Source organism: Etheostoma cragini, chromosome 13 (assembly GCF_013103735.1).
Source record: "Etheostoma cragini isolate CJK2018 chromosome 13, CSU_Ecrag_1.0, whole genome shotgun sequence".
NCBI classification, from domain to species: domain Eukaryota; kingdom Metazoa; phylum Chordata; class Actinopteri; order Perciformes; family Percidae; genus Etheostoma; species Etheostoma cragini.
In genome coordinates this window covers 1,057,895-1,080,643 of record NC_048419.1, presented here as the reverse complement: position 1 = coordinate 1,080,643, position 22,749 = coordinate 1,057,895, and the positions used below count along the sequence as shown (strand labels likewise).

The 22,749-nt window shown below is 40.1% G+C and overlaps 2 protein-coding genes across 3 annotated transcripts; one reads left to right on the top strand and one right to left on the bottom strand.

The window, feature by feature from the left end:
• Nucleotides 1–908: 908 nt before the first annotated feature.
• ube2g1a (ubiquitin-conjugating enzyme E2G 1a (UBC7 homolog, yeast)) lies at nt 909–8,318 on the bottom strand. Its single transcript, XM_034890400.1, has 6 exons — nt 8,064–8,318; nt 5,434–5,536; nt 4,709–4,806; nt 3,545–3,723; nt 3,316–3,435; nt 909–2,142 (listed from the first exon to the last, which is right to left on the bottom strand). The coding sequence occupies exons 1-5, from the start codon at nt 8,107–8,109 to the stop codon at nt 3,349–3,351; spliced, it is 513 nt and encodes a 170-aa protein (XP_034746291.1). The 5' UTR covers nt 8,110–8,318; the 3' UTR covers nt 909–2,142; nt 3,316–3,348.
• Nucleotides 8,319–11,886: 3,568 nt separating this feature from the next.
• On the top strand, nt 11,887–18,822 carry spns3 (spinster homolog 3 (Drosophila)). Of its 2 annotated transcripts, none has more exons than XM_034890556.1 (13): nt 11,887–12,153; nt 12,996–13,226; nt 13,318–13,383; nt 13,643–13,779; nt 14,609–14,760; nt 15,894–15,960; nt 16,055–16,197; nt 16,435–16,587; nt 16,672–16,861; nt 17,287–17,352; nt 17,578–17,676; nt 17,770–17,941; nt 18,484–18,822. In XM_034890556.1, the coding sequence occupies exons 2-13, from the start codon at nt 13,016–13,018 to the stop codon at nt 18,552–18,554; spliced, it is 1,527 nt and encodes a 508-aa protein (XP_034746447.1). In that variant the 5' UTR covers nt 11,887–12,153; nt 12,996–13,015; the 3' UTR covers nt 18,555–18,822. The 2 variants fall into 2 exon arrangements, with proteins under 2 accessions (XP_034746447.1, XP_034746448.1); XM_034890557.1 differs by having other exon boundaries at nt 12,014–12,149.
• Nucleotides 18,823–22,749: the final 3,927 nt, after the last annotated feature.

The following is a 22,749-nucleotide window of genomic DNA, read 5'->3' as shown; positions in this document are numbered from 1 at the left end:
AGGTAACAAGTGATCAAGTTAATATTCTTCATGGTCTAAATGCAAATTTTAAGGATAAAGTAGATAGACAAACAATGATGTACTATTTTGTAGATAATACATTTATGTATGAAAACTATTGTTTTCTCTGCTAATCACATTTTCACTGAGATTCTATCTGTGAAATCAGTGAAGATTCATGTATTTTATCAAATTACTGTCTGGTGGAAATAAGTTACGATAAGATGTGTTTTACCTTTATCATGGTTGAATCTCACTTTCCTACTGGAACATTAAATATAAGCTACTTGAGCAGATAATGAATAAAAACTAAGATATTATGGGAGTCAGTTTGTGACACAATTCAAATGCCATCAGCTGGACACTGGCTTCATTAGGAACTGAAAAAAAAAACGTATGTATAAGTGCTGAGCATGTGTGTGTGTAATTCAGGACTGTGGGTAATAACGGAGTGTAAATTGTAATTTCCCCTTGTGGGACTAATAAAGTTTAAAATAAACATTATTAAAACACTGGATTAGCAAAGCAGACACAATCCTCTAGATCACTGTTTCCCAAAGGGGGCAAAGTGAAGTAGGCAGTGTATGGGAGGGGAAAAGAATTCACACAAAGGGGGGGGGGGCTAAAGGTTTAGCGTCTGAAGAAGTTTGGGACTGTAAAAAGTTTAGAAAACACTGCCCTAACACCACGATATACTCTAAGTAAAGAATATTGTATATATGATTTGAAGAGTGATCTTGCTGAAAAAACAGATGTCGTTGAAGTTTAAACTCGTACTGGGACACAAACCAGGTGCCTTGTGCAATGAAACCACGTAGCGTGTATGAAAGGCTTCTGTTGTCTCTACCGTACCCAATGTGTAATTAAAGCTGTATCCAAAACATACCTGAATTAAATACGCATGTAAATATTGAAAAAAAAAAGTCATATTTTAGAAGAACTTACTACAGGTGACAGGTTTCATAACATGAAAAATATACATCAGTATTTTTGTCTTTGTACATTAGGCAAAACTGCCATAGTTCAGTGAGCAGAATAATTGTGAGATTGTGGATCAAGGGTAAAAACGACAAAACAAAATGGGCACCCACACAGAATACACAAACTCTCAATCGCAAACAAAATACCAGAAACATTCAGCAAAAAACTAAAAAAATTGAATAAAGCATGCATTGCAATTCTTACTAAAGACAACAAAGACAAGGAAACGAGAGGCTGCTAAAATAACAGATAATCGGAGATGAGGACCTCAAATTGTATCAGGATAGGAAAAATGAACATGTGTACACTTCATACAAGGGGCATTATTGCTACACCAAATTGTTGTAATACGCTAATTATACAGATTCCCTGTGTACTGGCTATTAAATACATAGGTGGTACACAATTTCTCTATCTTTGTTCCACATTTTTTAACACTTGTTCCATGCAGGGTGAAGTGGCCAAGCATTTTATTAGGAGGCACTTTTGAAAAAAGATTAACAAAATTGAGCATGCACACATATGAAGGGGTATGTTGCATTTCTTCAGTGGACTGAGCAGGATGGTTAAGACTTAAAAAAAATCCTAGGTACACATCTGAGGTTGAGTTCTGAGTGTGTTAAAGAACAGCTGTGTATTCTAATATGGCAGTATTCCCTCCATCAGTCACGTCATTCATCTCGCTTGAACCAATCGAGCTGTTCACGGGTGACTTTCCTCCAACAGCATCACGATTCTCTTTATATTAAGACCTGTTCAAACAATCTAAAGAGAATGAATGCATGCTGGAGTTGAGAGAGGAAATATGGACAGACTATTTCAACCAGCACTATTCATTTGGTCTAAGTGTGTTGATGGATGGAAGGGGAGCTTATATATTATCCTGTTTAGTCTGTGCTATATACATGTCTTTACAATATCTTCCTGAATGTTGAAGCAGTTCATAGACTTGAAAAATGTTTTATCATCTTCTGGGTTTTGTTGTTGTTTTGAGTTGGCACTTGCTTGGCGTTTTTTTCCTGTCAGCCTTGGTAGTCACTGTTCTGTTCTATTGCAGCCTACAGTAGCCAGTCTGTTTGTGCCAAAACAAAAGGAGGACTAGCCTGGCGACAGGGTGGAAGAGTGCAGGAAACAGTGCCGTGTTGATTTTCAATTGGAGACCTGTGGGAAAGAACACAAAAAATAACCAAAACTAAATTCTTATGAAGCACCTAGACCAATCATAACATGAACAAACCGGCACAGATACAAGACTGGACAGTTATACTGTCACAAAATTAATTTCTAATGCCACTATCAAGGAAATATCACTTAACTTGCTTGACATAACATAAAACAAACAGAAACATCAAGGATTGGTTTGTATGTGGTCGTAGTGGTGTTAAAATTGATCCCCATTCCATTTACAGCCATAGAAGATCTACAGTGCAGTGGTTGAGCCCAATACAGCAACACCCATCAGCCTTTCACAATTATCTTTAAATCTTAAAAACGGTGCAAAACAAGTGTTAACTGAACCGAATGGTAAGTGTAATGTTCTTCTTCACAAACATACTGTAATCCAGCTTTCCCTAATACAACCCACAGACACGTGAGCCCCGTCTCTGTGTATAGCAAGTGGTTTTTCTGCACGCATCTACAGCGTGTAATATTAGCAGCCTATCACAAGTGTTATCAGATCTTGGTAAGAGCATGCTGCACGCTTATTGGCTAAAAACATCAGAATTTGGTACCCAGCCCTAGGCACACCTAGGTAAATCCAGTACAGTACATAGCAGTCCTGCTTATCAATGCTACCTTTATGGAATTAATTGCAGGACGGCATTCAAATTGAATAAAATGGTTAGCTTTTGTTTGTTTTAGACAGCTGTTGATTCAATTTTACAATACAATTCAACAGCACTAGACCACAAACAACATCCTCTAAAACAGCCATAACGTTGACTCAACAGGACTGTTGAATTAGATTTAGCTAGGTGTACCAAATAAACATGGCAACTGAACTACAAGACATTTGCATTTAAATGTGTCCCTGCCCCATGTGAGTCGAGTGCAGATTTGAGTTGACAACACCATTCAACTGACAGCCTTTGTTGTGTTTGATGCTAACTTGTAGCCAGCAGTAGGTCCATTTTTTCTGGGTTGTCATTATAGAAGTCTCTTGTTAGCATCTTGTATGCTACATGTCGCAAAGTGCCGCATGCACAACTCAAATCTGCACTCGTCTCACATCGGGGAGTGACAAGGTGTACCGGATGCAACAGGCAGCCATCTTTGAAGAGCTGAAGTTAGTGAACCAAAGGGTTTAAAAGGGTTAAAGTGAAGAATACTTGCCCTGAAAACGTGAAGCTAGATCCTTGCTAAATATCACTCAAACGCAGTCTCTTGGCTTTTTCGTACACAACGGGCAACTTTCCTTTTGAATGCGCCGTGTCTGTCCTCCCTCCACTCTTTCTGCAGATGAAAAAAGCAAAGACAATTGAGTTGATTCATTTTCATATAAAGCACATTTGTCTGATGCAGACACCATTTCTAATCAACATTTTTCAACAAAGAAACTTACTGCAGCATCCACATTGGCTGGTGAGTCCCCATTTGGGTCTGCCAGCATAGAGATAACACTAATCATGATGGTTTCCACTGTGTGGATAGGCAGCCAGCGCTCTTCAGGTTTCTCATAGCCGTACTTGTCCTCCCCAGGCTCGTGCAAAATAGAAATACATACATCTCCATTCTTGTCAACTGGAGGGAAAAACACATGTACAATATAATTTATTAAGCAGAAAATGGCTTGTTATAATGATGTTTAGGTGTTTAATAACAATTTATTTATATGACATTTGGCCTATTGGCTAACAAACTGAATAATGATACTGTTTATAGACAGTGCCTATGAAAAATATCTGCCTTCGCTTTGAGTCCATCTTCAGCGGAGGCACGTTTGGTAGCAGTTACAGCCGTGAGTCTACAGTATGTGCATAGATCTATCAGCACACCTCAACAATCCAACTCCTCCCCATTCTTCCTTGCAAAGCTAATCAAGTTCTGTTCAAAAGCTCTGCAACAGGGAGTGAACAGCTATTCTTAAGTCCTACCACCAAGGCACCGGAAGGCCATCTACATTTTTCAATGGCCACTCCAGGCTGTTATTCTCGTCCTTTTCTGCAGGACGTAATTTATTTGAATTGTCTTAACTTTATAAAGCTTAAAAAAGAAGAATAAGAAAAAAACATTTTATTTTCAATTCAACATGTGCAAAAACGCCAAGGGTGCACTCTTTTTTTCTATATAGCTGTTGATGATGATGCTACATTAATAATGGACAAATGCATTTAGTAAACACTATAACAAAACCTGTAATTGTGACTAGAATATAATTTATATCAAAACCGTATTTTCACCTCATTTCAGTAATAATATCTAATAAGTATCCGTCATAACAACTGTTTGAAGTAACTCTGGTAGACTCTTACTGCTGCAGAAAAGGATTCCCCAACTTTTACTTTAATTTGGAGAAAGAAAAGCTGAAGATTATGAACTACTGCAATGACGAACTCTCATTTAATTCATCGTGTGGGAATATTTCTTGTTATTAACACATCACAAAAGGCAACATTCTCAAGATTTCTAAATTGAACACAATAGATTTATATCTTTGAGAGAGATGTAACCTCCACTTCCTCAAACAGGTCTTACTACATTCACAGTGAGCTAAACATGTACCTACCATTAGGGTGCCAAATATCTGTGATAAATTTCATTTTAGGTGGCCTGAGAGGGTAGTCTTTGGGAAATGTCAGATGAGCTTTAAACACACCACCTTCACTGTGAACAAAAAAAAAGACCAAAGACAAAAATTTATATAATAGGTGAATTTTGTGCAAGTTTCAAAACATCCAAAGCAATAGAGGCATTAAGAATATAAGAATACATCTCTCCTCCTACTATATACTGTGTATAGGAACCTTTCACAGAAGGATTCCACAATAGCGCCACAATGAAGGTCTGCCATTCTGCCGGCTCTTTTTATTCACACAGATACGAGCAAAGGCAGCGCAACGCTGCCCGGTGTGCGAATTCACATAGCATGCCGGAATTCCATGAGCAAAAGAGGTGAGAATTGTTTTATGCGTGTAACACGACAGCGTCGCCATTTAGTATCTGTGAGCCCATCCGCACCGTTATTCAACCACATGAACCAGACCGGACCCACTAACCCACCGCCAACTTTATGCATTACAGCAGCAGCATTTTCAGTGGAGAGAAGGACAAACACGGTCTTGGCGCTGCAGCACCCACACATCTGTGTTTAAGGGAGAGAGTGAGTGGAACAGAAGGTAGACTATTGTACGCAATATTTTTTGTAAGTTATAAGTGACTTTGGCTAATCAGAAAGCTGCTTTTTTCCCCATCCTGAGCAAGCTGTGTAAAAGAGGCTAGTGATAGACTTACTACAGTGTGTCTGGAGGCCCGATGATGAGGACCTCCCATCTGTAGAGATCGTTGTCCTCGATAAGGCCTGCTGAGAATCCTTCCACTGGGTTTTTGTTCAGCTCTAGATATAAAAACAAATGCCAAAAATCAAAGTCACTATCCATTGGCTCATATCATAGAGCCTACAGTACGTTTAATAGACTGATGTGATGGGCTTCTCTGACGACTGACACAACAACATAAGTCTCGTCTTAGGCGGCCTTGTTTGGGGGCTGACTATTAGCAGCAGCAGCACGTTGCTGAAACTGCACACCACCCTAATAGTCCAAAGCCAACTCATACTCACACATTCATTGGATAATCTCCAGATATATATTGCACTTTGCAGCAAGATTTCAACTTGCATTATGGGTTAAATAATCACTACAGACTAAACCACAACCACTAATAGATTGGGCTGATTATGCCCCAATTCAGAAATAAAGTGGTGGTTTCAGGCAAAATGCTGAGTGTGACAGTCACTCAGATGTAATAGATGAAACCCTGTGGGTTTTGCACTGCCTTAGAGGTTCTGATTTTGGTCCCATTTGCCATCGTTGGTTACCATGACATCTCAAATACTTCTATAAAAATGTGGCTGAATGTTACACAAGAAGTCTAGGATGAACTGATTCATTTTTTGTAGATAATCCTGATATGTGGCCATTTAAAAGAACCTTGCGTTTTACTCCTAACTCCGGAACAGGTAGTTATAAAAGAAAAATTATCTCCTTCCTAGATTCAAGAAATCTAGATTACAATGGAATTTTACAAACACATGCAATATATTCCCCCTCCACACATTTTCTGTCACTTTTAAGAAACTTGTCACATTTCATCAAAAAACATTTTTAGACACCAAAAAAAGTCATTCATTTTGTGTAACATTCTTGCAAATTCCCCATAAGTATTGAACATTTGTAATCAAAAGTAAATCACATGCACTCATTAACTCAAAGTGATCCACCTTTGGGGGGATTTCCCCAACAGTTGGCATTGTAGCTGCAATTTATGTGGCCATAGCTCAGTGGTCATGAGTCAGATTTTATTTGAAATGCACAATACATTAACTGGATTAGGGAATTAAATCTTTAAGAATCTGTATATCATGGTAGTTTTTGGTGCAGACCTAATTGAGAAGAAGACGTTTAACTTCAAAACATGTAGTATTATTTGTTTGTTGGCAATCATTGGCAGAGGTTTGCACTAGGAGTGCTTTCTAGATATGTATAATTTCTCAGTTATTAGGCACACTAACTTTACAATCAATCAAATTTGATTTATATTCCACTTAACAGCAACCAGCAGGTATCCAAAGTGCTTAACAGAATGAGTAAAATCGCATCATACACTAGAAAGAGTGAACATAAAAACAGTAAAATCAGAAAAGGTTCCAAAAAATTGAAATTGTCACAATACTGCTACGTATTAAAAGCCAGACTAAACAGATATGTTTTGAGTCTGGACCTAAAAAGAGAAACCTCTGTAATAGTGCGAATATCGGGGTAACTTGTTCCAGAGTCTCGGAGCACCACTTCTAGAATCTAGATAATAAATAATAATAATAATAATAATTATAATAATTATTATTATTATTATTATTATTATTATTATTATTATTATTATTATTATTATTACTTGACAAAGCCTGATCCCCCCCACCGTTTAAACCTGGACCGGGACTTCACACGTTGAGGTTATTGCTTGATTACTTAAACCTATGCCATTAACTTGACCTCATTTCAATCAAATCTCACTCAAATATATCAATTACGAATGACTATACAGAATAGCTGGAAAACTAAAAAAAAAAAAAGAGCACAATATGTCCCTGAAAGGTTTCTTGTGGAAAATACAATCCTAACCGAAACCTGAAATGTAGCTAGCTAACATTGGTGTTAACGTTACAAAATCAAACGTCTCAAGACTCACTGCTTTCGGAGTGATGCTAAAATTAGGGTTGCTAAATTTAATTCGCAGCTGACTCTGCTAAAATAACGAATACCGTTTAGATTGTTAGCTTCAGTGTTGAGGAACAACGGTGACAGCCGCGAGCTAGCTAACTGTAGCATAGAGATGTAGCGAGCTGGCTAAATATGTTGATTACTCAATGTGGTTAGCATGAAATCTGGGTCAACTAGCTAGTGAAACGTTACTTAAATATGTGCATGATAACACACACCACGTTGGTCACATTAGAAGCAAACGCCATGTCTAATTAATGGAAAACGCCACTTGTTATGCCGATTAAAACATATGTAAACACACACACCGAGTCGGTCGAGCCAGCTGGAGGCTAACGCTAGGCTAACTGCTTTTAGCAGCCCAATAAAGAAAGTCGTTGGGACTTCTGACAGCGGCTTGCAGCTGAAATTAGAAAAACATCTCAACGAGCTGGTCTCCCAAAACCCTGAAGGCTCTTGATTGTCAAGGAGTTTAATTCTCGAGAGAAAAGTGGCTCGACATTCACTGCTATAACCTTAAAGCAGGGACAGTAACGTTTTAGAGTGAAATAACAGTTTGAAACACAGCTAACGGCAGCGTTCGCTCAACTGCCATCGTTAGCTAGCGTTAGGCAGCCAGCATCGGTTAACACCAATTTTAATTACCTGCAAGCTGTCTCCTGAGTAACAGCACTGACTGAGGCTCTGTCATAGTTTAACAAATGCAATGCAGCTATGTTCAATTGTAATATTTTTAGGTAACAGCCTTAATTTCTCGTTCACCAAACTGTACTCCGTCCCCTCTATTTTCCGTTTAGCATTCTCGTCATTCTTCTTCGTCGCCTTCTCCTGCTACGGCCGGCTGCTGGTTCTTCTTCTTCGTCGTTATGAGTCTACAGCAGCCGGCTTCCTGATTGATGGATTACCGCCATCTTCTGGATATATCTTCGAATTCAATCATCTCTTAGATTTGTTGCAAAAGTCATATCCCTCACAAATATAATAATAAAATAAAATAAAATAAAGACCGTCTAACTTGTGAAGTCAATATTTTTTTCTGTGAATGATTATTGTCCTTTTTAACCTTGGGGAGATTTTTCCTTAATATGTCTTTGGCCATTTCCCTTGTCTTCCTCTCATTGACCTCGATGAAATTGTCAAAACACCTTTTACTTAAGTTCTTACCTGTCTCTGAAAGTCAGGCTTAAGGAGCCCCACCATGGCTGTATCATATGCCTTCTTAGAAAAGATGTGAGTGGAGACTGATGCTTGACAATCATGCAGTAGGGAGACAAACCACAGCCTTTCAGGACACCTGTATTTATAGACATAGGGGAGGAAATGGCTTTGTTAAATTCAACTCAAGAGAAATGCACTGATCCATAGAATGAGGCTTGGACTAACCCTGAGATCAGCTTGCCCACCAGCAGATGGTTGGACGATGTCAAACACACTGCTAAAATCAACTAACTCCATCACAAGATTATGTTGTTCAAGGTGTTCAAACCGTCTGGGTTAGCTAACTAACTAACTAGCTAGCTAACTGGGTTAGCTTAATTCATGGTGTGCAAACCGTTAAAAATTTAGTTAGGCTTAAGTAAAAAGTTATGTTATGACAATATAACAGTTATAATCACATTCCAATTTAGATTTGTATGATTAAATAATCATGTTAACAATTCATTAGGCCCTCCTGGGCAGGCTGACTGCACTGTAGGAGGTGGTTGCTATGGAACACAGACCAGGTAACGTTAGCCTAGCCTACTCTTACTCTAGCACCTATTATAGCACTGACTGTTCATTTTGCTTAGGCTAATGCACAGGGCTAACTTTAAAGAATGGCACAAAACAACACTTACTAACCAACTAGCTAACTAACTAACTAACCAACCGACCGAGGCAGCAGGAAACCAGCAACTAACCAATCGAGGCAGTGCTAGTAGAACAGCAACTCCATTTTCTGGAGGTAAAACTATTGTTTTTGTCAATGGAGTGTGGTGGCTTTGACGAGAGTAACGTCAGATAAGGCTTCAGTTCCCGTCGTAAAGGGATGTCAGACGGCAAGGTAAAGCAGTGAACATCTTGTGAATAAAGCATACATTTGAAGGGATACCTTGCTGATTTATATGTCAGTGTGTGTGTGCAGATGAACAGCGCCCCTCTGTGGCACCCGCTATCAGTTCATCTGGTGTCTGTTCTCAGACGTGATACGCATGTGCAAAGCAGTTAGACGTCATCTCCGTTGGTTATTATACCATGGCTAAGAACCAATCAGATTTCTCAATTTCAGCCACCCGGTTTGGACAAAGTGTCATGGCATTTCTTGGGGTAAATAATGTAGTTTCCTTGTGTTTGAATGAAAAAACTGAAGGAGATCAGCGTGTCTTGCCGGATTAGATAAAGATTCGTCACACATTGGACCTCTTTGAGATAACAGTGGATCCTTTTGCAATAGGCCCAGAACATGAAAAGAATTAAGAAGTTTTAACAATTGATTACGTTGTGACTGGTCATAGCCTACATGCAGAGTCAGGTCTATTTGTTGGGGTAAATGATCATATGAATCAGATTTTTGTGGAGAATTAATCTTGGACAAAGGACAGGCCTACATAATGTGTAGCTATAGTATTTGCTATTTTCATTCGCTGTGATGCACTTATACATAATTTCTTAAACATAATAAATCCATTAAATCCCTTATCTCACTGGATGAGACTCACTCTGAAGGTCTTAAATCAGAAACAATCATACAACTCTGCATCTCTTTTTGGAAATGATCACCAAAGTAATGTATGTAGACACTAGATGGCGACAACTGTCAGCCTAACACCCTCAACAAAAAAAGTTTGGTTGTACTTCCCATTACCTTCACCACATTCTTTAAATACTGCTACTAATAATACCAAAACAGGGAGGAGCATAATACTAATAATAACATTTTTGAAAAGCACAAAATATAATAAATAAATCAACATACAAATGCATAGTGCCATTTCATCCACCACAGTTGTTTGGGTAATTTAATTTAGTTTGCTCACATTTTCATCTCTTACAGTTGATAACGGCCATGTTCTCACGTAACACTATGAGTACGTCTTCATCCGGAGGTGAGATATGATCTCACACTTGTGTTAATAAGAAAAGGAGGAAGTCCATTGGAGGTGGATGCGTCTGGCTGACTGGCTCTGGTGTTTGCCATCAAGTCTCTCATGTTTGATGCAGTAAAACGAGAAAGCAACTGAAATAGCTGACATAGTTGGAGCAGTGGTGTAAGCAGTGGTCCAGGCCCCAATGCACGCTATTACCATGGGCCTAGTGCATGCTAGACACACACACACACACACACACACACACACACAAACACACACACACACACACACACATACACAGGCTAAACAGAGAAGTTAATGTGAGACCTAATGTAGATTTTAGGTTTTATGGCCACAAGTTGTGTTTTCCTGTTTGTTCAGAGGGCCACCTTGAGACATTCACATTATGTCTCTTAGTAATTCTCTAGATAAAAAAAAATCAATTTTGGGAGTGAGTTCTTGAGAAAACAGAGGCATTTATTTCCCAATGTGTTAAAGATTTGAAGCTCCAGTATCTGACAGGTGACCAGCTGTTCTGAGGATCACTTTGGCGAGCTGAAAATGGTGAAGGACGTTATGGCAATAGTTATGTTCACTATAACACATCTGGCTCAGGTGTTCAAAAATGAATCTTGAATTCAAGTGAACAGTGGAAGAGGAATTTTGTTTTGGTGTAAGTTTATGAGGATGAGATTTAAAAACAACTGTAAGGCATGACTGATGAAGTTTGTGTCGACATAAATCCTTCACATCACAGATTAAAATCCCTTCATATCTGTACTGAACATTCTAACTGAAAACAAACAATTCTCCACGGAAGGGACAAAGGATCCATTTTTGACAGTCACAACCTCACTTGACTGCTGAAGTTAAGGCTATTCAGCATTTTAATATGGCTACATTATTTTTATACAGAGGAATGCATATGAAATTGAACATAAATTGCCAGGGCAGTGTCACCAGTTAAACAGCTGAGTGGCTTTCTAACCACAGTTTTGCTGAGACAAGGTTGAATTTTTCTAATGGGACCCTCATGGGTTCTCTAATGGGGCGCTCCAATTAAAATGTCCTATCCTCCATGTTATTAGAAAATTCAAATGTATTTTGGCATACACTTCTTAAAGTAGAAGTTATTTTAGGTAGAATGCGTTGCACCTTTTAATCAACCGTTCCCCAATAAGACAAATTTTGACTCATATTTTAAAAATCCAAACCTATAAACATTTCCTGCTTCAACCACAGAACCATTGCTAAAAAAAAGCCAGAGCATATTCATCTATTGCTGACAGCCACATGCACTATCTTCGCCCTTTGTTCCTTCTGTTGTGTGAGCTGTGTGTATAAAGCTGTTAAACTTATCAGGCCTGTAGCATATAATGCTTTTTATAAAAAAGAATTTAAAAAAGCTAAAAATATATATAAGATGAACATGTGTGGCTTGTTTTCAGCATTTCATCACAGTGAAGATCTGTGTGAAAGCATATGACCAACCCCGAGTGGGCTGGTCCCTTCACTAACTTAATATCTCTCAAGGCATGCTAGAGCTGAGGCCTCTGTTAGCTTCTTCAAGTCTCAGTGGCACACTGGGAGCTACGCCTTCCTCCAACAACTGCAAGCATGGAATGAACTGAGAGAAATAACATAAACGAGACTTCTTCAACAAGTAGGCAAGTCTGTTTTTTGTATTGGTGTAATTGTATTCCACTATGTGGTTTAGAGAAAATATCTAATGCACAATAGTGTCATTGTTGACATTGCACTCTCTGCAATTCTGAATGCATCAGGGCTTTTCACACCACATTTGAACATAGTTGCTAAAATGCTTTAATAAAAAAAAAAATGTATTTTACATTTCTTGTCTTGCTGCTTTTTGATCTAACCTATGCTTATGTTTATGAAGTAGTTTTTAACTTGACGATATATGTCAGGATTTTACACTGTCTACTCATAGTCTTTATATGTTTAATGAGCTCAAAAGTGTAACTAATTCCATAATTATATTATCTACTGTTCTGTTGTGTGGTAAGAACTGTAATGTAGCAGAAAAAACCCTTCTTCTCCTTTCTCTGACATTTTGACACTTTTGTTCTAACATAGTTGTGCAATTACCATATATGTCTTAAGGGTTATTTCTAAAGTGTTTCCACAAGCCACATTAACTGCTTCCCCCTTAACGAGATTGCTTGTGGGGACAAGGGAAATGTGTTACACATCTCACCGTGTCCCAGGTAGATGAACGAACAGTGGAATAGAGTCGGCCACTTATTGTACAATGACGTTATTATACCTTATTATGAAGAGGAACTGTCATTTGTATCCACTTTAAAAAGTTATTGTCCCCCACTCTAAACAGAGCATAATTCCGACCTGTCACTGAGCTTTATGGAGTTGTCTAATAAGACTTGTTTCCAAACTGCTGTGCACACACACTACAACATTATCGTCTTTGGAGAGAATGCAGAAGGTAAAGGATTTTTCTAAATCTAGATAACCTATTTTCCATTTCCAGGGGGAAAAGAGCTGCTCACTATGGAGCCAAAGGACAGACCGGTCCCTAGGAAGAGTCTGGGCTCTGGCTCGAGTATACATTATGGCTCTTTTGTGAACAGCCTTTCATCACTTACACCAAAGGCAGAGGAAAAGGAGAAACCAGCCATTTCACCCAGACGCGCCTATGTAGCTGTAGCTGTGCTTTGCTACGTCAACTTGCTCAACTACACCGAACGGTACACAATAGCAGGTCAGGTGACAACGCTGTGCCTTCACACAAACACTATATAATGCATCTAATTTTGTGCGCTTACACATTAATTGTTTTTATTGTCAAATAGGTGTCCTTCCCAACATTCAGAAGTTCTTCTCCATAAGTGACAGCACAGCTGCACTTATACAGACAGGTGTGATAATGCCGAAAACACTCATACACACATACACATTTTTAGAAGGTCCCCATTTTACCCTCATTACTTAAGATGCAGTTATGCAATATATGCTGCAAGTGAATTGCAGAGCACTGTGGGTTATTGCAAGGTAGACACACACACACACACATGTTTATTTTGAAAAGTTTCACAAGTGTGGGATTATTTCATTAATTGGAAATGAGTGAGTCAATGTACGTTATACAGAATTATTCATTATTGATTCTCTTGGCAGTTTTCATCTGCAGTTTCTTGCTTTTGGCCCCTCTCTTTGGCTACCTGGGGGACCGCTACAACCGGAAATACATCATGATTGGGGGTTTGGGTGTGTGGCTTGTGACTGCAGTCGGCAGCTCTTTTGTCACTGAGTCGGTAAGTGAGAAATAGATGTGTCCACATACACTGCAGGAAACAAGAAGAGAAGCAGAAGGAACATAGGTGTCACTTCCTGGTACCAGTAGCGAGTCGTTCTTCCTCCACCGGTTGATCACATCATGCACTTAAACAAATGTCCCTGAATGTCAGTGCATGGAGTATTAGATGGAAGTTGATAGTCGGGGAACTTATCCCCCAGGCTGCAAATGTGAAAGATTTTTCCTTCTTACTAACTTCTGGGAGGACAAGTTGGCGCAGGTGATAAAAGCTGTGCTGACTCCTCGTCCCCCTGGACACCCAGGTCGGAGGAGATATACTGTACTTTGTCCTGGACAGACTATCTCCACATAGAATGTACTGCATGTGATCTGAGGAACATGCAACATGACGTAGGTTAACTTAGAGTAATCATGGTTTCCTGATTAGGAACCAGGGTTAAATAACAGGAAGTAACCTTCAGAGGTGGATGGCATGACACTGGCAGGCACGACACTGTTGTTGACATGTCCTGCTGGCCCTATTCTCCTCGATAGAGCTTCAATAAATGTTTCTGTGTAAGTCATCAATGTCTAATGACATCAATGTCTAATGACATCAATGTCTAATGACGTGGCAAATGTGCAAATCTCATGTGGAAATATTACACGAGTCAACACAGTAATTCTTGTTTGTTTAGTGCAGCATGGATCTTAACATTAAGTAATATAGATAAAAATAATAAGAGAAATAAGATTGGTGTGTGTTAACCAGTAAGAGGATCTTTTTGGTATTTGGGACTGAAGGGTTAAACTGCCTCTACAGTATGCTGCTGTCTTGATTTCTTTAGTACTTCTGGCTTCTGATGCTGCTGCGAGCCATGGTCGGGATAGGTGAGGCCAGCTACTCCACCATCGCTCCCACAATCATTGGTGACCTCTTTGTTGGGAATCAACGGAGCGCCATGATCTGTGTCTTCTACCTCTTTATTCCTGTTGGAAGGTCAGAAACAAACTAAATCTCAAGTCCACAACTGTCTGTTTTCATTTTTCTGTTTGTTGTTGCATATTTGAATCCATTAGTTTAAGTACTGTTGTGCGGTAATGCAATTGAAAGCACGGACTGTTTGGACCCAACATGCATGGTGCATTCACTGCTGGCAGGAAACTCCAGCATTTGAGAATTGCAGGTCAACAGAACAGCATTTACAAACAATACTGCTGGAAAATTTAATGAGAAAGATGAACAATGCAGTAAACAACCATGTTATTGTGAAAAGGATTATGGGAATTTTGCTTCTTTTGTCCTGGCGACGTCTCCGATTTTGGAGCTTCCAGGTTCAAGGCAGCACACAAACTTGAAAGGACAACATGGCCTTTGTAATGCTTTACTATGCAGAGATAACAAAGTGTGAGAAACAGTCTTACCAAAAGACGACAAAGAATCACTGGAGTCACTTTCTTCTCACCTAGACTCCAGAGATCTTGTCTCTCCACTATAGGATCCCGCTACCCTTCCTCTACACCAGCAGAATCTCGGCCTATGTTCAACAATTCAGTTGGAGGTCTTTTCAACGAGAGTCCTTGACTCCCCCCGTGCAAGGTTTTCGCGTTCCAAACCTGGGAGAGGAAGGGATGTTGGGATCCAACTCGAAGGACCTAAAGATGACAAAGAATCACTGGAGTCACTTTAACAAAGTTTTACTTGCGCACGGAGCCAATCACATATACTCCAAGGAGTACAGAGATTCACTGGGGAGTGAACTCTGCGGTCTTCACATTGAAACCCCCCTCCTTTCTCCATGGTTACCATGGCCCAAATAGCTGCACTATCTTGAAGGTAATTAGGAACTCTACCTGCCATAGTGAAAGGGAGTGAAACAGTCATGAGAGGAAAGGGGAGAAGTTTAGCCTTGAGTGTCTGGGAAGGTATGTGTCCCTGGGTGCTTGAAGATGGTTATTATAACCCAGAAAGTACAAGAGTTTCAGATGTAGTATTTACATTTTCTAACACAAAGCATGACAACAAACGTATGTCTCACTCTGCAAGATCCTCCCAAGATCAGGGCCAACAAAGTCAAATTAAGATTATGTCATTGTAACTACGTAATTGGTTTTACCATTCTGTGTTTTCAGTGGTCTTGGATACATTACAGGGGCAGGGGTTGCTACTCTGACAGGAGACTGGCGCTGGGCTCTCACGGTGAGGACAGTTCCATCACCAGTCACTTCAGCTGAGCACTGATATACGGTAGATTTAGAGTGAAATTTATTTTAAAAAAATTCTGTGTTGTCAGATCACTCCCATCTTGGGTGTAGTGGGACTTTTCTTGCTGGTCTTCTTTTGCCCTAACCCACCCAGAGGTGCTGCCGAAACCCACGGAGAGGGAGTTACAGGCCAGAGCTCTTACAAGGAGGATGTCAAATATCTTCTGAAAAAGTAGGACATGGAAACTAATACCTGGCTAATACTGGATTGTTGGGGCAATTACAGATATTGATTGAGTGTATTAAAAAAATCAGAAAATCATACATCATCAATTTTCTTTTTTAAATAAACATCAAACATGTAGATTTACTGGTCAGGCTCTAATTAAACCTTGCATCAGCCCCAAAGTGTACAGAGATCAGATTTTTGAGTCATATTTACTAATCCTCTTTGTTACTCTAACCCTAGTAAAAGTTATGTGTGGTCATCACTGGGAGTGACGGCTACGGCCTTCCTCACCGGAGCCCTGGCTTTCTGGATGCCTACGTTTCTGTCCAGAGCTCAGGTCAGCCAGGGAATCCGAGAGCCGTGCGTCCAGGAGCCCTGCAACCCCATAGACAGGTGCAGCATCACCCTCCATTCACAGCATGGCCTTCAAAATGGATTCAGTTTTAACAAAGTTGTGTGCCTCTGCTCCCTGTACAGCTATATCTTCGGTGCTGTAACGGTGGTGACGGGCATTGTGGGAGCGTGTCTTGGCAGTGGTTTATCTAGAAGGTTTAGGGACAAGGTCCCAAATGCCGACCCACTCATCTGCGCAGTAGGCCTGATGGGATCCGCTCCCTGCCTCTTTATCACCATCTTTGTGGCGTCAGCAAGCATTCCCGCCACTTACGTAAGAGACAAACGTGTGTCTTTACTGCTGTCCACTAGCTAAATGATACATCTGTATGCATGGCAGTCCTTTACTCTACTTCACACGATATATTTCAACAAATTTTGGATGAATTGCCATGGACTTTTGTCCATAGTCCTAGTTCCTTTGATTAAGTCCCCTTACTTCAGCTCTAGCGTCATTAAGAAGTTTACATTTTGAGTTTTTAGAGAAATGTCTTGACAACTGTTGGATGGATTGACATGGAATTTAATACACACACTCATGCCCCCCTCAAAATAAAAATTTGTTGGTGATCCATTAACTGAGGGGAGGCCTCTGACTGTTGGACTGAACAGCAGGTTAATTCTAAAGTGGTTATTGAGTAATGAATGAATTTATTGATGAGTTGCTTATTACTCTGTGCCTTAAATGTCTCTTTTCAGGTATTCATTTTCTTTGGTGAATTATTGATATCACTGAACTGGGCTGTCTTGGCTGATATACTGCTGGTGAGTTTGAATGGTGTGTGTGTGTGTGTGTGTGTGTGTGTGTGTGTGTGTGTGTGTGTGTGTGTATATGTGTGTACATGTGTGTGTGTGTGTGTGTGTGTGTGTGTGTTTGTGTGTGTTTGTGTGTGTGTGTGTGTGTGTGCGCCCGCGTGCGCGCTTGTGTGAGAGAGAATCAAAATATGAAACTTGAAGCTAACTGGTTGCTTATTTTATGTTTTACTTCAGTATGTTGTCGTGCCAACCAGAAGGTCCACAGCTGAGGCTCTCCAGATTTCAGTCCTTCATCTCCTGGGGGATGCCGGCAGTCCTTACCTAGTAGGAGCGGTGAGAAATAACTATAATAATTTACTTCCTGCGAGCTTGAGTAAACCACTTTTACTGTGTATCATTGAGCTGTCTTCACACCTGTGCCAGTAGATCTCTGATGCTATAAGCAAATCTAGATCTGCAACACCTGAATGGAGCTTCCGCAGTCTGAAGTACAGCCTTTTGATCTGCCCATTTGTTGGGATCCTGGGTGGACTGTTTTTCTTCATTACCTCCCTCTACATCGCTGAAGACAGGAAGGTGGCTGCGCAGTTGGACGAAGGTACAGTGAGTGGCTAGTTACTGTCCTTTTATTCTTTATTAATGATGATACAGCAGAACAAACAGAGCATCTCTCTGCACAATATTTTGCTCTTTCCAGCATGTTAAAATTAACAAGTTCTGAGAATTGTATTTGGTTGCAGGAGTTTTGTGTGGATTAATGAATTAATGTCAGTGTCCCAGGGGCTGGAGAGCCCTTCCTGAACAATAGCACTCTCACTATTCAACTCAATTACTACAGAATAGCACCTCTCCTTATGCAGTTAAGAGCAAATTCTCCTTATTTGCACACATGCCCCAGTAACCCACTGGCAGTGTAGTTTTTCTGGCATCTCGCAGGCAGAGATGAGCCAAGTTTTGATCTGAGTTCAAATTCTCTCCATTCTGTTGGCTTGGTGATTAGTGTGTGAGGCAGCTGCACCGACAGGGCAACTCATGGTCACCTAATATATAATATTCTCATTAAATATCAATAATTAAAGTATATAAGTAAGTAAGTAAGTAAGTCAATGTTTTAAAATGTGTGTGTGTGTGTGTTTCCAGGAAGCCCCTCACCACAGCAGGGTCCTGCATCTGTGCCCACAATGGAACTGAGCACCGATGGCATTAAGTAACGCGGGGGCAAAAGCACCCATGCCATTAATTTATTCTGTAAATATTTAGAGTTAAGTTAAAAACTACGGGTGTTGACAAAATATACATTTTTGTCCCTTCACAGCCTCACACTGATGTCAGATGCAGAGAAAACTTGTTAAATCACACTTTAGTTAGACCATGAAATGTTTTTTAAATGCTCGTCTGTTCACCCATGCAGGATCAAATTGTATTTTCAACAGATGAAGTCAAGTCATGTCATCTTAATAGAAAAGCTTTGGCCAACTTGTTTACCTATCTGTTACAGAGTTAGTACTATACTACCTCCCATTCAGGAGCACTGCAGTATACATGAAAGTACATACAGTATATTTTCTGAATTGAAATGTGTCATTTTTCAATAAAATTGCAAGTTAAACTGTTACTGAGCAATCCCCTCCTTCAAACCTTGGAAAATTTTGCTTTTATCTATCTATCTATCTATCTATCTATCTATCTATCTATCTATCTATCTATCTATCTATCTATCTATCTATCTATCTATCTATCTATCTATCTATCTATTTGTCTGTTAGCTGGTTACCTAGTTAGTTAGTTAGTTAGCTATCTAAACACTGTGAAGTAGATATTGTACTATTTTGAGTTCTAAATTTTGATGTCACTGGCAAATGTTATCAAACCCTTTAAGAATCCAAATCTAATAATAAGTGTAAATTAATTCATGAAAAATGAACGGCCTTACAACACCTGGATTTAAAAATGGCTGTTGTATAACTATCATCCATTTATTTTTATTTTCTTAATGATTCTCCAGAATTTAGCTGACAACCATCTACTGTACGCTCATGTGGCCAGTTTCTAGACCCCCCTATCTTCATCTAATTCTAGTCTATAGACCCTGGGCAGAATAAGATGAATCTGCCCAAGCATCCATATTGAGGATCAGATCAGAGTAGCCCTCATCTATGACTGTCCCAGCCAGCATGCAGCTGCAGCCTCCTAATGAGGGCCAGAACGGCCTCGGGCTGGAACACAACGGATGCAGATAATGGAGGTAAAGAGAGAGGATCTCCTTATATATTTTAACAGTTGCTGGAAATCCATCTCATATTTCCACTTTCACTACCAATCACAGTGGGTCTTCCATTGTTGCCCATGCACTGTATGAATGGAGGGAGTGTTAGTAATATTAATGTAACAAAAACAAGTAAATGTATCGTAGCGTTTTCTCTCTTTGGTCTTTGTTAGTGTGTCCACTAGATGGCACAGCTGCACTTCTGTAAAGGATCCCTTGACTTCCACTGGTGAACTATGATGGGTTTGTCAGATGTTCAGTGGGAACTCCCAGAGAACTGTTCATGTTTGCAGCAAGAACAAAATGCAGATTGACTCTCATCTTTAACATCTCTCTGTATCTCAGACAGCACTATTACATGTAATGATCTTACTGTGCTCATATTGGCCGTCCTAAGTAATTCACATTCCTTAAAATAGATTGCAAGACAACATTATACCCAGCTTGGGACAACACTTTTTTAAAATAATGACTTGATTTTGCCTTTTATGAGGGACAAAGACAAAAGGCATTTAAAGACATTACAATTGATCAACCTCCATACCCCAACACAAACATCTACAGTGTGCAGAATTAGCACAGCAATGGAAACCTACATTATCTACAATATACCTGGTAGGATGGCTAAACAGTTTCTAACCAAAATGGGCTCCTAGTCATTACCCTAAACAACTGTATTGGTCCAAAAATATAGAACCTAAAAATCATTGGCTGCTCGGTCCTTTACATGTATTGATACAAAATGCAAACATATGGCAAACTAATATTTTAACACCACAACATGTTCAGTGAGGAATTACATTTACAATTACAAGGTGTTGTGTCCTTTGGGTTTAATTAAGAGTAGGCCTTCTATCTTTCCTTTCAAGTATTATCAGTTTTCATAGTGTATGGAAACGCAGGTGTGATATTAAAGGGTAGAGGTGACAGGAATGGAACACTAGCACAAACCGAGCCCCAGCAATTTTGGACTTTTACACAAGCATGAACCCCACATCCCCCATTACCCATTTTGCTCAGATGTTAGAGGATCTCCTCGTAAATAAAACTGACAGTTGTCTGTGTGATGTGTTACCATGTCAAACTTAGCATATGAGTGTCTGACACCGTCTACTTTTGATATTTGCTGAACCCTAAACTGCTGTGACCCCTGCTGAGTTCATGTAACATTCATCATCTTACTGTAAGCTTGGCTAGACCAGCACAGACCAGACAAATAGGACAGAGTCACAGCCGCTGTATGACAGCCGCTGTCACTCAATTTCTAAACTGTTCTTCCCGGAGTAACAACAACTTGTCTAAAGGGGGATTGTGTACATTGTGTTTCTTTGGTCAAATATCGAATATTTCCTGTAAAGATGTGGAAACTAAACCTGACATTTACAGATGGATGAAAGCTGTAGTTCAAGGCTGCTGAGCCATTGTTAAAGGTTTCATTGCTTTAATGTGGAATTCACTGGTATTTCCTTTTGTTGTTGAACATTTCAGCCTGCCGCTTGTGATTTTCCAGAAGTTATGTGATTAGTCAGTATGCTGAGGGAATAGATGGGGGCAGCAGGACATGCATGTGGAATAACAAGCAAAGCACACACGCACACTAAAAGGTATGTGGCAAACATTCGAGATGTAACAGTTCAACCTGCAATTAAAACACAATGGGTATTGTGCAGCATGTTTCTGAGCACTTTATCTGCATACCTCTCCGCTTCCCCTGTCGACCCTGGCTGTACAGGAAACTGTCACAATGGCTAATAAATTGTCCAGGCCAATCAATGAGGGAGCCAGGAGCCGGGGAGGTGGGGGGGCGGATACAGTGAGTGTTTACTCAGGAACGGGGAGCATTTTAGCCATGAAAAAAAGCCGTGTGCTTCAGGTACACTCACCCAGAACAACATGCTGATGCTTGGAACATGACCCTTATGATATCAATAATAACCAGAAATGGTCTCATGCACCAACATCACACATACTGTACTGGAACAGAACAGACAGCTTATCTACTCCATGTTTGTGCTGTTCTCACCATTCCACGTATACGGGACAATGATAAGACAAATCAACCACATTTGTGGATGTGAAGTTGCACTCGTTTCCTTATCACCAGCAAACTGCTGCAGTGTCATGACATCATATGGAAGGAAGAGCCCTCTCCACCCTCTGTACTGCCCCTTATTTGGACAATTGCATCATATGGGCCTTCCTGTCTTACACTGCAGCTTGTAGGGACATCCCGCATCCATAAGCTATTACATGGTAAAGCAGTGTTAGTTATACAAAAAATAAAAAGCTGATGCTGGGGTGCTGTACTCTGTCTGTGTAATATGGGTGAGGAAAAAACTAATGAAAAGTGTTGATTTGACTGTTATGGGTGATAATTAACACATAACATAACACATAAGGTAACATAACAACAATGCTTCTTCCTGATTGTTAGGTTTTTGATTCAAGACTGCATCACGCAAATGACTTACTCTGGAACAGGAAATACAAACATAGGCTACAACAGAAGTGCAGCCAAACGTGAGGTTTGCCCTATAATGGCATGTGCACATTCTGCACCTATATATTTAGCATTCCTGTTTCAGAGGCTAACTGGCCACTGAGCTGGAGAGGGCTGATTCACAGACACAGCCATAGCAATGGGGGTAATTACAAAGCCCAGCACAGTCTATAAATATGAGCTACAGCACCACACAGATTTAGTCTCACTGCAAGTCAACCTCAGCAACACACAGCTACAATTTCTCCAATTAGGCAGAGCATGATGTTCAGTTTTTTAGTTGCCTGAAGATTGCAGCTGCAGGAAAATAATTACACAACAACATTGGAGATGAACATGAAAATATTGAAGCAGACAGGGGAGTCAGGGCTGGTTTTACCTCCCAGACAGATCAACTGACAGTGATGACCCACGACCAAGGAGTCCAGCTTGGATGGAGCTGCCGCATAAATAATGAAATGAGCCAGATGAAAGACGCTGTCTCGGCCCCTGGACCCTATATTTAGTCACTGCTGTCCCCGTACAGTACAGGCCCGAGATCAGACTTCCAAGGAGTGGAGACATCAGCCCAGATCTATTCAAATCCTCAGCTGCTCTGCCTTTCAGACGCTCTGTTGCTTAGGTGGGAGAGGGGGGGGGG

What these genes read in the sequence shown, in the direction of transcription:
- ube2g1a (XM_034890400.1), bottom strand. Translation starts at nt 8,109, where the DNA reads ATGACAGAGCCTCAGTCAGTGCTGTTACTCAGGAGACAGCTTGCAG. An exon ending in GGGCCTCCAGACACACTGTA is followed by an intron (nt 4,807 to 5,433) that starts GTAAGTCTATCA and finishes TTTTGTTCACAG; the next exon opens with TGAAGGTGGTGTGTTTAAAG. An exon ending in AGATATTTGGCACCCTAATG is followed by an intron (nt 3,724 to 4,708) that starts GTAGGTACATGT and finishes TTTTCCCTCCAG; the next exon opens with TTGACAAGAATGGAGATGTA.
- spns3 (XM_034890556.1), top strand. Translation starts at nt 13,016, where the DNA reads ATGGAGCCAAAGGACAGACCGGTCCCTAGGAAGAGTCTGGGCTCTGGC. An exon ending in ACTGGCGCTGGGCTCTCACG is followed by an intron (nt 15,961 to 16,054) that starts GTGAGGACAGTT and finishes CTGTGTTGTCAG; the next exon opens with ATCACTCCCATCTTGGGTGT. An exon ending in TCTTGGCTGATATACTGCTG is followed by an intron (nt 17,353 to 17,577) that starts GTGAGTTTGAAT and finishes GTTTTACTTCAG; the next exon opens with TATGTTGTCGTGCCAACCAG.